This window comes from Nycticebus coucang, chromosome 7 (genome assembly GCF_027406575.1).
Source record: "Nycticebus coucang isolate mNycCou1 chromosome 7, mNycCou1.pri, whole genome shotgun sequence".
Taxonomy (NCBI): Eukaryota; Metazoa; Chordata; class Mammalia; order Primates; family Lorisidae; genus Nycticebus; species Nycticebus coucang.
In genome coordinates, this window is record NC_069786.1 from 121,669,872 (window position 1) to 121,685,149 (window position 15,278).

Consider the following 15,278-nt stretch of genomic DNA (forward strand, 5'->3'; position numbering starts at 1 on the left):
GGAAAACAGTATGAAGTTCCTCAGAAAACTGAAAACAGAACTACCATGTGACACAGCAATCCCACAGCAAAGGAGGGAAATTCAGTATGTCTAAAAAGAAGTCTGTGTGTTTACTACAGCACCATTCACAACAGCCAAGATAATGTAATCAACCTAAGAGTCCATGAACGGATGAATGGATAGAGAAACTGTGGTACATATACACAATGGAATCTTACATAGCCACAAAAAAAGAAAGAAATCCTGTTATTTACAACAACATGGATGGAACTGGAAAACATTACGGTTAAATACAGAAAGACAAAGCTCTCATGGTCTCACTCATATGTGGGAGCTACATATTAAATGCAATTGATCTTATGGACACACAGAGCAGAATGAGTTACAGATGGTGGGAAAGGTAGCAGAGATAAATAAAATGGGAATGTACAAATATAGTTAAAATGAACAATATTTGACAGCACAACAAAGGGACTGAAATCAACAACAGTTGAGGATATAAAGCAACTAAAAAAGTGGAATTGGTATGTTCCTAACACAAAGAAATGTTAAAATGTCTAATGTTAAGGATACCTCAATTTCCCGGATTGGATTCATTTACTTTGTATGCCTGTATCAAAACATTACATATACCCTCTAAAGATATACAACTATTATGTACCCATAATTAAAAATAAAAAAATTTTTAAAACAGGCCTAGAATTTAATCTTTTTGCCCTTATAATTTCAAACTTATATATTTTTTTCTTCTTATGTTCACCTGTAGATAAAAAACTATCTTTTTTTGGTCAAATGCATCCTCATTTGTAAGTGTAATATGTTTGTAATTTTCCCTTTATAATAATATATTTTCTCCGATTTTAATATCCAGTGTATCCAGATTAAGTAGAATAATTTTGAAGCATTTATTCTCTTTCTATTATCTATAAGATTTGGCATGATCTGTTTTTTGAAATTATCTTTTACTTTTATTTATAAATATTAATTTGTCTATTTGTTGAGACTTTGCAAAAAAAAAAAAAAAAGAAGTTAACTGATGATTCCATACTGAACCTCAGAGTCAAAACATTCTATAATAGACATACTCTTATTTGACAATGTGAATGTTACTATCTTTGCATTACTATTATTATTATTGCTTAATATTTCGATGCAGCAATCGTCTTTCTTTTCCGAATGTATTTATCTTTGTTCATTCTTTGAGGTTTTTGTTTCTAGTCCTTATCTTAAACACTGTTACTGTTATTAAATTTTAAGCCTTTTTAATTTTGTGAAGGCAAAAAGTGGAAACCTAATAAACACATCTATATGTAAAAAAAATAAAATAAAGAATCCTCTTTAAAAAAAAAACTATCTAATTAAATAAAAATATGGCAGTTATTCTGGAACCTTTCAAAATGTTTGTTCATTTCCTTAACTTTAAACTTAGTAAGAATCGAGGGGGAGGAGCAAGATTGCAGCCAAGTCCAGCTTCTTCTTCGGTGAGACTGTGGAGAGAAGACTCTAGGCAACTCTGGCTGGTGGGATCTGTCCAGAAACATCCCTCTGGGGGCACAGGGAGACAGGGAGAGACTTCTAGACCTGAGGAGTACAAAAGCAGTGGAGAACTGGCAAGTGGTAGCGTGCTGGCGGTGGCTGCCCACAGCTGTAACTACAGCAACAGCGAGACTGCAAAAATGGAAGGCCTTACCTGTGGACTGTTTTGTCTTTTTGGACTTGGGCACTTGGTTGGGCATCTACCTTGGGAGAACCTGGTTGAGAGTGTGGATGACTTTAAGCATTGTCTAGGGCCCCAACTGAGCTGCTGAGCTACACAGAGCTAATATTGTTTGGCTCTTCTGTTGAGTGACAGATGGGTGCAGGAAAAAATAAAACAGGAAATCAGTAACTTCCTTGAGCATAACAACAATGAAGACACAAGCTACCAAAACCTGTGGGATACTGCAAAAACAGTCCTGAGAGGAAAATTTATTGCTTTAGATGCCTACATTCAAAAAACAGAAAGAGAGTGCATCAATAAATTCACAAGCCATCTTAATGGAATTAGAAAGAGAAGAACAATCCAAGCCAAAACCCAGCAGAAGAAAAGAAATATCTAAAAGTAAATCAGAGATCAATGAAATTGAAAACAAAAGAATCATTCAGAAAATTAATGAAACGAGGAGTTGGTTTTTTGAAAAAATAAATAAAATAGATAAATAAACCTTTGGCCAGACTAACTAGAAATAGAAAAGTAAAATCTCTAGTAACCTCAATCAGAAATGATAAAGGGGAAATAACAACTGATGCCACAGAGATACAAGAGATCATCTCTGAATACTGCCAGAAACTCTATGCCCAGAAATTTGACAATGTGAAGGAAATAGATCAATATTTGGAATCATACCCTCTCCCTAGACTTAGCCAGGAAGAAATAGAGCTCCTGAAAAGACCAATTTCAAGCCCGGAGATTAAAAAAACAATTAAAAAAATCTCCCAACAAAAAAAATGCCCTGGTCCGGATGGCTTCACACCAGAATTCTATCAAACCTTCAAAGAAGGGCTTATTCCCATACTGCAGAAATTATTCCAAAAAAATCAAGGAGGAAGCAATCTTCCCCAACACGTTCTACGAAGCAAACATCACCCTGATACCAAAACCAGGAAAAGCCCCAACTAAAAAGGAGAACTTCAGACCAATTTCACTAATGAATATAGATGCAAAAATTCTCAACAAAATCCTAGCCAACAGATTACAGCTTATCATCAAAAAAGTCATACATCATAATCAAGTAGGCTTCATCCTAGGGATACAAGGCTGGTTTAACATATGCAAGTCCATAAATGTTATTCACTGTATCAACAGAAGCAAAATCAAAGACCATATGATCCTCTCAACAGATGCAGAAAAAGCATTTGATAAAATTCAGCATCCTTTTCTAATTAGTACACTGAAGATTATAGGCATAGGTGGCATGTTTCTTAAACTGATGGAAGCTGTGTGACAAACCCACAGCTAATATCTTACTGAATGGAGTAAAACTGAAAGCTTTTCCACTTAGAACTGGAACCAGACAAGGTTGTCTTCTGTAGCCATTACTATTCAACATAGTGCTGGAAGTTCTAGCCAATACAATTAGGCAAGACAAGGAAATAAAGGGCATCCAAATGGAAGCAGAGGAGGTCAACTCTCCCTCTTTGCTGACGACATGATCTTATACTTAGATCATGGGTATAAGTATAAGTTATACTTATACCAAAAACTCAACCACAGGACTCCCGGAAGTCATCAAAAAATACAGTAATGTCTCTATAAAATCAATGTCCGCAATTCAGTAGTGTCTGAATATGCCAATAACAGCCAAGATGAGAAGCTAATTAAGGACACAACTCCCTTCGCCATAGCTTCAAAGAAAATGAAATACCTAGGAATATACCTAACAAAAGAGGTGAAGGACCTCTATAAAGAAAATTATGAAAGCCTAACAAAGGAAATATCAGAGGATATTGATATTAACAAATGGAAGAATATACCATGCTCATGGCTGGGAAGAATCAACATTGTTAAAATGTCTGTATTTCCCAAAGCAATCTACCAATTCAATGCTATCCCTATTAAAATACCAACATCGTACTTTCAAGACTTGGAAAAAAGGATCTTGCATTTTGTATGGAACCAGAAAAAACCCCATATAGCTAAGGCAAGTCTTAGTAATAAAAACAAAGCTGGGAGCATCAGCATACCAGATTTTAGGCTGTACTATAAAGCAACAGTGGTCAAGACAGCATGGTACTGGCACAAAAATAGAGACACAGACACTTGGAATTGAACAGAGAACCAGGAAATGGACCAAAATATGTTGTTTTAAAATAAAGTTCAAGATGCCATGCAAAAAGAAAAAAAAAAAAAAAAGAAAGAAACTAACATCTTAACAACCACCTAATCTTCGATAAACCAAACAAGAACATACACTGAGGGAAAGATTCATTATTCAATAAATGGTGCTGGGAGAACTGGATATTCACATGCAAAAGACTGAAACTGGGCCTGCACCTTTCTCCACTCACAAAAATTGATTCAAGATGGATAAAGGACTTAAATTTAAGGCAGGAAACGATAAAAATCCTCAAAGAAAGCACAGGAAAAACATTGGAAGGTATCGGACTGGGGAAAGACTTTATGAAGAAGACTGCCGTGGCAATTGCAACAACAATAAAAATAAACAAATGGGATTTAATTAAACTGAAAGGCTTCTGCATAGCTAAGGAGACAACAACCAAAGCCAACAGACAACCTACCCGATGGGAAAGAAAATTTGCATATTTTGAATCAGAAAAAAGCTCGATAACTAGGATCTATAGAAAACTCAAATTAATCCACATGAAAAAAGTCAACAATCCCATGTATCAATGGAGAAGAGAGATGAACAGAACATTCTCTAAAGAAGGCAGACGAATGGCTAGCAAACATGAAAAAATGCTCATCGTCCCTAATTATTAGAGAAATGCAAATCAAAACCACCCTGAAATATCATCTAACCCCAGCAAGAATGGCCCATATCAAAAAAATCTCAAAACTGCAGATGCTGGCTCGTATGTGGAGGGAAAGGAACACTTTTACACTGCTGGTGGGACTGCAAACTAATACAACCTTTTTGAAAGGAAGTATGGAGAAACCTCAAAGAACTCAAGCTAGACCCTCATTTGATCCTACAATCCCTACTGGGCATTTACCCAGAAGGAAAAAAATCCTTTTCTCATAAGGACACTTGTACTAGACTGTTTATTGCAGCTCAATTTATAATCGCCAAAATATGGACTCAGCCTAAATGCCCACCAACCCAGGAATGGTTTAACTAGCTGTGGTATATGTATACCATGGAATACTACTCAGCCATTAAAAACAATGAGACTTTACAACCTTTGTGTTAACCTGGTTGGAAATGGAACACATTATTCTTAGTAAAGCATCACAAGAATGGAGCAGCATGAATCCTATGTACTCAATTTTGATATGAGGACAATTAATGACAATTAATGACACAGTGGAGGGTGGGGGAAGGGGAGAAAAGTGAGAGAGGAGGAGGAAGGGGGGTAGGGGAAAGGAAGAGCAGAGAGGAAGGGGGTGGGGCCTTGGTGTGTGACACACCTTATGTGGGCAAGGCACAATTGTAAGAGGGACTTTACCTAACAAATGCAATCAGTGTTACCTGGTTTCCTGTACCCTCAATGAATCCCCAGCAATAAAAAAGAAAAAAACAAAAAAAAAGAAAAAGAAAACTTAGTGAGAATCACATGACCTTCATTTCAACCCTAAGATACTGTTTAAAGGTACAGGAAAAAACGAATTGCATTTAATGTAATCAATCACAACTTGGGAGAAAGGGAAAAGGAAATAAAAACTAAGCATATTATAATTAATTAGTTACTCTAAGGGAAGAAAAAGATGGTGCAAAAAAATCTGACTATGCCATCAACATAGTGTAAAAGTGCCATAAGAACAGACATAAATAAGAAATAGATCAGACAGTATAAAAACAGGCCCACCCATTTATGGTCAATTTTTTTTTTTTGAAAAATGAAAGAGCCAATATAGTTCATTAGGAAAAAAATAGTGCTTTCAACAAATGAATCTGGAACAAGCAAATGATTGTATGTGGGAGGAAAAAAAATCTTAATCTTTACCCTATACCATACTAAAAAATTATCTTAAAAGTTATCATAGACCTAAATATAAAAAGCTAAAATTATGAATCACTTAAAACAATTTTGGGTTCAGCAATGATTTCCAGGACATCAAAAGCACAAACTATAAAAGGCAAAAAGTGATTAAACTGAACTGTGTTCATATTTAAAATTCTGTTCTTCAAAAGATACCATGAAGAAAACAAAAAGATAGCCAGGCTTGATGGCTTGCGCCTATAATTCCAGCGCTTTGGGAGGCCGAGGTGGAAGGATAGTCCAAGAGGATAGTCCAAGACCAGCCTTGGCAACATAGGAAGATCCTGATTCTAAAAGAAAAAAAAAATTAATTAGCCAGGGACGGTGGCATGCACCTGTAGTCCCCAGCTACTTGTGGGGACTGAGTGACAGAGCAAAACCCTGTCTTTACCAAAGAAAAGAGGGGCATGGGTGGGAGGGTAAGGAGGAAAAGGTGGGGGAGGAGGGAGAGAGAAAAAAGAAAAAAAGCAACAAAAATGAAAAAGAAACAGAGTGAAAATTTTTCACAGAACATTTATCTGACAATGGACTTGTATACAGAATTTTTAAAGAACTATTTGTAACTTAGTAATAAGAAATTAACCCAATGAAGAGATAAACAGACACTTCCACCCAACAAGAGATTATTAATGGAATATGAATACATAAAAGATGTTCAACATCAGTTATCAAGGAAAGAAAAATTAAATCCAGAATGAGATACAATTACTTAACAACTAAAATGGCTAAAATTAAAAACACTGTAGAGGATGTGGACAACCAGACCTCTCTTACACTGCTTCTGGGAATGCAAAATGTACATCCGCTTTGGGAAAGTTTGGCAGTTTTTTTTAAAGTTAAATATAATAGCTCTATTCCCAACAACCCAAATCTGATAACAACCTAAATGCTCATCAACAGATGAACTGGCAAAGAAAATGAAGCACATTCGTATTAAAAACAGAAATCACTTAGGAGGGCGGTGCCTGTGGCCCAAAGGAGAAAGGCGATGGCCCCATATGCCAGACGTGGCAGGTTCTAACACAGCCCTGGCCAAAAAAAAAATTAATTAATTAAATTAAATTAAAAAAGACTGCAAAAAGAAATCACTTAGTTACTAGTAAAAAGGAACAAATTACTGACTGTATGTAACAACACAGATGAATCTTAAAAATACTATGCTATTCAAAGAAGCTGAACATAGCATACATTATATGATTCCATTTAAATAAAATCCTAGAAAAGGCAAAACTGATTTACAGTGATATAAGGCAGAGCACTAGCTGCCTGGGGTGGTAGGAGGTAACTCCAAACATGCACAAAGAAATCTTAGTGATAATATTCTCCATTTCTGGGTAATTCTTGATTGTGATGGTAGTAGCTACATAGTACACAAGTTTAAACTCATCACATTGTGTACTCAATATGGGGTATGTTTAAGTATATAAAAATTATCCTGCAATAAAGTATGATTTTTAAAGTTGATTTAAAAACTGAAATGAAAACATAACTCAAGCAGTGTATGATGTTCACACAGTTTCATGGGCCACTTTATGCTGTTTTCAAAGGTATTCAAAGACACTCTCTAAAGACTTCTCAAATAAAAAAGACTTATATAACCCGTGAGAGTTAGACTGGTTAAAATGTACACACCCATAATCCATACCTCAAATGTGTATTTTTCCCTATTATTGAAGAGCATTAATATGGTCATCTGGAAAGTGGAGACTTGCAATATGTGCTTCCGCGTATTGGAGCCCGTAACCTGTGCACCTCCAACACCAACTTCTGATCCATCTTCCTGTTTTATTTTATAAAAATAATATAAGATACAATTATCTCCTGGTAGCTTTAATGGTATATTTCAGATATAGCTATAATATCTGTCTCCTCCTCAATAAAACTACATAACTTATTCCTATATAAAAAGGAAATCTATTTAAAAATGTGTACATAAAACACATAAACTACTCAGACTGTCCGCTTTTTCTCTCATGGTGGACATATTGAGCAAGTTATTAATCAACAATTCCTTACACTTAAAGCTAACATTATTTTAGTAGCACATTAGGATGACAATAGTAAAGGACTTAGGAAACACCACTACTATTACACTAACACCAAATATAAAAGGGTTAGGTTTCTTTCTATGTGATCACAGTAAGACATTAAAAAACAGCACCTGTGGCTCAGCGGGTAGGGCGCCGGCCCCATATGCCAAGGGTGGCGGGTTCAAACCCAGCCCCGGCCAAACTGCAACAAAAAAATAGCCGGGCGTTATGGCGGGCGCGTGTAGTCCCAGCTACTTGGGAGGTTGAGTCAAGAGAATCACCTAAGCCCAAGGATTTGGAGGTTGCTGTGAGCTGTGTGACACCACGGCACTCTACCAAGGGCGATAAGGTGAGACTCTGTCTCTACAAAAAAAAAAAAAAAAAAAAACAGCATAGCATGGTTCAGCACCTGTAGCTCAAGCGGCTAGGGCGCCAACCACACACACTGGAGCTGGCGGATTCGAATCCATCCCGGGCCTGCCAAACAACAATGACAACTATAACCAAAGAATAGCTGGGTGTTGTGCCAGGCACCTCTAGTCCCAGCTACTTGGGAGGATGAGGCTTAAGCAGAAGAGTTGGAGGTTGCTGTGAGCCACAGCACTCTACCCAGGGCAACAGCTTGAGACTGTCTGAAAAAAGCAAACAAATAAGTAAAAAATAAAAAAAAATGAGCATAGCAGCTGACACCCATAGCTCAGTGGTTAGAGCGCCCAGCCACATACACTGTGGCTGGCAGGTTCAAACCTAGCCTGGGACAGCTAAACAATGACAATAACAAAAAAATAGTTGGGCACTGTGGCAGGTGCCTTTAGTCCCAAGCTAAGGCAAGAGAATCACTTAAGCTCAAGAGTTTTGAGGTTGCTGTGAGCTGTGACGCCACAGTACTTTACTGAGGGCAACATGGTGAGACTCTGTCTCAAAAACAAACAAACAAAAATAACCAGCATAGCATGCGGGGGGGGGAGGGGGTTGATTGGGGGGGTACCTGCCATTCTTAAACCCTATTCCTGATTTATGATTTCGGAGGTACAAAGCCCAGCTTTCAATAATTAAACACATTATATTTTTAAAACCAATGTTCTACTTAATAAACTTTCAAAAGATAACATTAGGAAAAATGTCTCCTTTAAAACAAAAATAAGCAATAATTAAAAGCTGAGTTCTTTAGTTTCCTTACCTTTCTCACTTACAATTAAATATATTAATGCCAAATATTCAACTGAGTGAATTGTAAAGAACTATTTCCTATTTTAAACATAAAATAGAATATCTATAGGCATTTTCGGCAATGCTAAAAATTTGGTGTTACAATGACCCGTGAAAATCCTAAGATCCTAATTAAAATCTAAAATAAAACCTTTATTTATTTATTTATTTATTTTTGAGACAGAGCCTCAAGCTATCATCCTGGGTAGAGTTCTGTGACATCACAGCTCACAGCAACCTCCAACTTCTGGGCTCAAGAGTTTCTCCTGCCTCAGCCTCCCAAGTAGCTGGGACTACAGGCACCTGCCACGATGCCCAGCTATTTTTTTGGTTGCAGTTGTCATTGTTGACAGGTGGACCTCGGCTGGATTTGAACCCGCCAGCTCAGGTATATGTGGCTGGAGCCTTAGCCACTTGAGCCACAGGCACTGAGCCTAAAATAAAACTTTTATTTGCTGCTTAGGTGACAACTTACATGTCTGTCTTTGTTTTTTTCTAGAAAACATTATTTCTCAATTTTAAGGCAAATCATCCTGATTTGAGTCATATCAAGTAATGAAACTAAGTTATTACTCTAAATCTCATAATTCTAGACATAAAAAAAAACAACTACTTAAAGAAATGAAGGGAAATCTCTGGTGCATTATTAATTTTTTAAATAACTTTAGTAACATTTGTCAATCTCTAGTGTTAACTTTCCCCATCTTGATTTATTACGAATAGAATTTTGAGAACAGATGCATGGCTTTGTATACCCTCAAATCAACCAGATTTTACTATTTTATGCAATGCTGTCTTAAATCTAATCTTACAAATAAACTGTGTAGTTATCCTAATAGTCTTTATTTCTTAAAGGAAGACTACTGGCATTGTCTTCATATTTCAAATAAAGTTAGCAACTGAGGTAACAGAAGTAATAAATGAAATCCACAATTTTAACCTTTTACATATTTGAGAAAGGTAGAGAAATGAGAAATAAATAATTTATCCAGGACAACATAAATCACAAACAAGTTCAACAGACTAATTTTAAGTTACTTAGTATGTTCAGTCTATCAGTATTTACCTTTTTAACTGGTCCATAAAAGGTAGCATTGAGATCTGCAGAACCCATGTGATGTTGGAGTGTGAGCTGTCGACCACTGTGTTTGGCTAAGTAGAACCTTCAACAAATTAAACCAGGTTTTAGAGAATCAAACGATTTATGTATTTGAAATTATAAATTATAAGCCAACAACCACAACAAATAAATGCATGTGGGAAACTTAAAAAGCTAAAAGAAACTTTAGGAATTAAGTTCAGTTCTAACATTTCACAGAAGAGCAAACAGAACAAAGAGCAAGAGAGCATGAGTGCCCCTCCACGCGTATCGGCTGGACAGGGAACGGTAAGTGCAGCACACTAAATTATTTCTGCCGTACACGCTGCCTCAGCCTGCTGCTGCACAGCCCCTGCCATTCAATCACAAGACCATGTGTCTCCATGTTAACCCAATTATCAATTGGTCCTCCAACAGTGGCAGATAGCAACAGTACCAAATACATCCCTAAGCGTGCCGTAATGCTGAAAAAGCATGAATAAAATATTCTTCTGAAGTTTTATTCAACTCATTCATATATATTAAAAGCATAAAGAATAAATTTCTCCCTTTGTTGCTGTTAAATCCTATACTTAATTATTCTTAAATATTTATATTTATACTTTAAAAACAAGCCTGAGCCACCTGTGGTTCTAGTCCAATACAATAATCCAACCCCTCATTCTTAAAAATTCCTTTTCCCTTGCTACTCTGCCTTTCATTTGTATGTTTATAAAATAAGGGCCTTGGAAAATCAACATCAACCTGTGAACTCAACAGACATTATAGCAATGACTAAATGAGCAGGCTTTAGCAGGTGAAGCCAGCTGGATAGCAGGTATATCATGATTTACTGCCAAGGTGTATTCGTATGCATGTCTAAAAGGTCATACTGAATCACTATTAGAATAAGGACCATGTAAGACTATCCACGTGACTGTGAATTATAGTAAGGAAAGCAGTATACGACACACACAGATTAAACGCCTAGCCAAGTTATTTTCCTGAAAATGGTCTAAGTTCTAAAAGACTGAAATCTAGGTTAAGGAAAAAAAAAATTCAAGTCATTAATGTACTAGTTCTGGTTTAAAATGAAAGCAGTTGGTTATGATAATGTAGAGAAGACAGCTTAACTGCACCAGAATATTTAAAACTATTTTACATTGAATTCTGAGTTACTTCACCTTATACATGTTAATATACTCAAAACTCAACAAAGATCCAGGATATGGGATATTTAAAAAATACATTTCTCTTGGATTAGCACCAAAATTACTTTTAGTTGCTATACAAGCTGTATCAAGTATAGGCATTAAAAATACTTCTGATAAAAATTACAAACTCCACAACATTATTAAAGGTTTATGCAAATAACTTTCAAGTACATTCTGACATCAAGGTCAGGCAATTCACTTGGAAGACACTGTAAACAGTACCACTGAATTTTTTGTAGTTAAAGAGATTTATTTGATGTCAACTTTTGTACTATGGAAATATTTAATATTTCACAAAAAGGAGGCATAGATATTTAGAAACTTAAGAGAATTACTAGAACTATTAAGACTGAGGTGAAGAATTTGTACAGCCTTCCACAATTTGAAAGAGGTAGTGATAGATACTTGTCCTCCTGGCGGTATCAAATGCAGTTTCTTCCAAGTTGGTTTTCAGACCTGGTTTGATGTATGGTTCACCAGGAAGAGTTCTAGAGTATCTTTGCTGTCTCTGTTCCCAGCAGCAAGATGCAAGGGGGTCAAGAAGCCTTTTGTTTGGGCACTGACATCTGCATCATGCTGAAGAAAGAAAGAAGCCACTCTGGTATCATTCCACTTACAAGCACTGTGCAGGGGTATCCAGTCATCCACCGTCACTGCATGAACATCTGTCCCTGTACAATCAGCTCATGGACAATATTTAAGTGTCCACTGTAGGCTGCTTGATGAAGAGGGATACACTCATCTTCACACCTAGTGTTCACGAGTGGCTTTTTCAGAAAGTATTCTCCACACTGCAGTAGTAAGCCAAGTTTTTTCAGCAGACCAAAGAAACCATTTGCTTGGATCTTTCTCCATTATTTTCCTTGCAATTGATACCATTATTCATTTTATTTTTCACCTTTCTCCTCATCTTCATCAGAACTGCCTACCTAGAGACTCTGAGTACCAGAAGGAATAAGGTATCCATGTGGTTCTAACAATTCAAGTTAGCTAAAGCGTTCAGTAAAGTCCACGGAATTCTCTGGACCTGGTTTTCCATTATCATTTACTTGCCTTTTTTTTTTTTTTTTTGCCGTTTTAACTACTAGTCTAAATTAAAGGCATTTCAAATTGTTGGGTATAAATAGATCTCATAAAGGGGAAAACTACTGCACACTAAAATAAAATTCTCCTTTTGAACATGAAGTAAAAAAATGGAGTATATTCATACTCATGAGGGACACTCCTAACAATCAAATTTATTTCAATAAATATTCAATAATATTTATACTTAGAAATACAAAGCCTGATGTAGGTTTACCTTCTGAAAATCTCAAAAGCATGTCGTGGTGCTGGTGGGATGTTGCACTTTGGTGTGGCTGACTGAGTGGGCCAGTATCCTGTCGTGAGCACGCGGACTGTGAGATCAACACCACCTAAAGATACCTATGTGAAACAGAAAGAGACACCCCCTAATTAACTAAGATTTGTTATCTATTCTGTCTGGACACTGTGTCAAACTTCCCAATTAACTAAGATTTGTTAACTATTCCATCTAGACAGTGTGTCAGACTTATCAAAGTACAGCAGAACTTCCATAGTTGACTAGCTCCCTACACTGAACACCTCCTTGAAGTTGACCTTTCAGACCAGGTATGTACCACATGTACTCAGTGGAAGTTCCTTATGTTGACCAGTTTGTTTGTGGTTAACTTAACAGAGGTTCTACTATACTTTGTCTAATATCTAGTAAACAAAACATTTTCTTAAAGGTCAGATCCATCTAGTGCTCCCCAAATTTTAGTTATTCTGGCAAATGGTTTTTAACTATTGCTCAAGATGTTAGCTTAACCAGATCATTGAGAACTGAAAAGTTTTGGCCTTTAAACTTTTTTAGATGTCATAGGATTGTATTAACATTATTTCAGAAAAAAATTCTAGTTTACAATCTTTCAGTTTTAAATCATTTTTACCATCTTAACACAAAAACATCTCTAATGTATCAAAATTTTCATGTTTAATGCAGCATTCTTACAACCTCTGCATAGAACAATGAAGATCCTGTATGTATAGCAAGTGCTCTATATTTGTACAATGAATGACTACAACATGCCAGCACCATTGTCACAATTACTTTCTTCTAAACAAGTTAAATTTCTAAGAAAACAAAGTGTATCAACATGAACTCTTTTTTTTTTTTTTTTTTTTTTAGTTTTTGGCTGGGGCTGGGCTTGAACCCGCCATCTCCGGCATATGGGACCAGCGCCCTACCCGTTGACCCACAGGCGCCGCCTCAACATGAACTCTTAAGAATAAAATATTTTTAATATTGATAGTCAAAATTTGTTTTAAATTTTTCCATTTTAATCTAACCTCGTTGGTTTAATAATACAGATTTTTTTTTTACTGGAGGGGGACGAGTTTACAAAAAAGACTCCATTCCATAGATCAGATTTCATCACAAGTAAACACTGAACAATTATTCCACTCAAAAGAATGGAAATCGAAAATCGTACACAACACACAGAGGAGAGGATCATAACACACTTTCAGATGCTGCACCTGGAAAAGTGGAGATCTACTCGTACATCTGCAAGGTGACAAGGAGTTACGAGGGGTACAACTTGGTCAGTTCCTCCAACCTTTATTAATATGCACAGGATCTACCCTACTCTCTAGCTTTCAATGTGTAAAATTAATGGAAGAAGAACATAAACAGAAAAAAATTATCAAATAAAAATTACATAAAAATATATCAATTTATTAGGTGGCTTTAAATATAAATCCCTAAACAATCTAAAAACAATCTCGGGATAATCACATAATTCAGTTCCTGCCCACCCAAATTTCTATGTATCAGAGATTTATAAACTTTCCTGCTCCCAGCTCTTTTCCACTATAAACACTGATATTTATGAGGCAAATCAATTCCAGAACTCTTGGTCGAACTTTCGGGGTTTTCCAGATGTAAGATAATGTCAGCAAAGAGTAATAAATTGACCTCCTTTCCCCATTTAGATACTATTTACAGTGAAGTCAGCATAACCTTATGTATAAAGATTTTCATTCTACAGAACTATTTTCACATATCTTGCTTGTGATAGGGCTGTGAGATCAGCTGAAGTGATGATCTCATATTTAAATATTAAAGAAAGGGCTAGGGGCCCATAGCTCAGCAGTTAGGATGCCAGCCACATGCACCGGGGATGGTGGGTTCAAATCTGGCCTGAGCCTGCTTAAATAAACAAACAAACAAAAATAGCCAGGTGTCTTGGTGGGCGCCTACAGTCCCAGCCACAAGGGAGGTTGAGGCTAAGTAAGCCCAAGAGTTTGAGGTTGCTGTGAGCTGCGATGCTCTGGCACTCTACTGAGGGTGACATCAGAAAAGTAATAATAATAATAATGATAATAAAAATAAATAAATATCAAGGAAAGATCTTCAAATTTGTTAATGATTGTGACTCATTTTAACTGCAAAGTGGTATGTGGTCATTGAGAAAAACTAAAAACTTGTAACTGTGGAGTTCTCTGACTTGAAGGTTGCTTCCCTTACTTAGTAGGTCTATAGTATCTTTCCATGTCAATAAATACAGGTCTACCTAACTCCTTATAAAGGCTTAACTGTTTTGTTAGCCATTCCATTTTGTGAGAATCTTAAAATCTACTTCCCAAGACTAATAAGTAGAATCCTGTTTTGAATAATTTAAGGTTTTCCAGCTCTTTATCACTTAGATTTTATCAATATTATTTCTTATTAAAACAATAAATATCTAGTTTTGATGGAATAAAAATAAATAAGTAGATAAATTTAAAAGTTAAGGCAAAGTTGGAAAACAGTAAAAAAAAGAAATAAAATTCTTAACTTCATTAAATCCTCACAAGTGCAAACCCATCCCCCACACCCCCACCAATCAGACTTCAAAGTCATAGAAGTTCCAGTCCATTACCTTCAGGGAGTCACAATACAAAATATATTTATACATACTAATTCTCTGTGTTTTTATAGTCAGTTGACCCTCCACCCATCCTTAGGATGTGAGGCCCTTCCGTGCTAACCTTACAGAAGAG

The 15,278-nt window shown here is 36.2% G+C and overlaps 1 protein-coding gene across 1 annotated transcript in view; it reads right to left on the reverse strand.

The window, feature by feature from the left end:
* The window catches only part of CUL3 (cullin 3), a 115,209-nt gene that overhangs the window by 16,136 nt on the left and 83,795 nt on the right, over positions 1-15,278 (reverse strand). The window contains exons 11-13 of the mRNA XM_053597601.1: positions 12,532-12,656; positions 10,006-10,102; positions 7,346-7,480 (exon numbers count right to left, since the gene is read on the reverse strand). Coding sequence (XP_053453576.1) covers positions 7,346-7,480; positions 10,006-10,102; positions 12,532-12,656 — 357 coding nt within the window. The remainder of the gene's footprint in view (positions 1-7,345; positions 7,481-10,005; positions 10,103-12,531; positions 12,657-15,278) is intronic.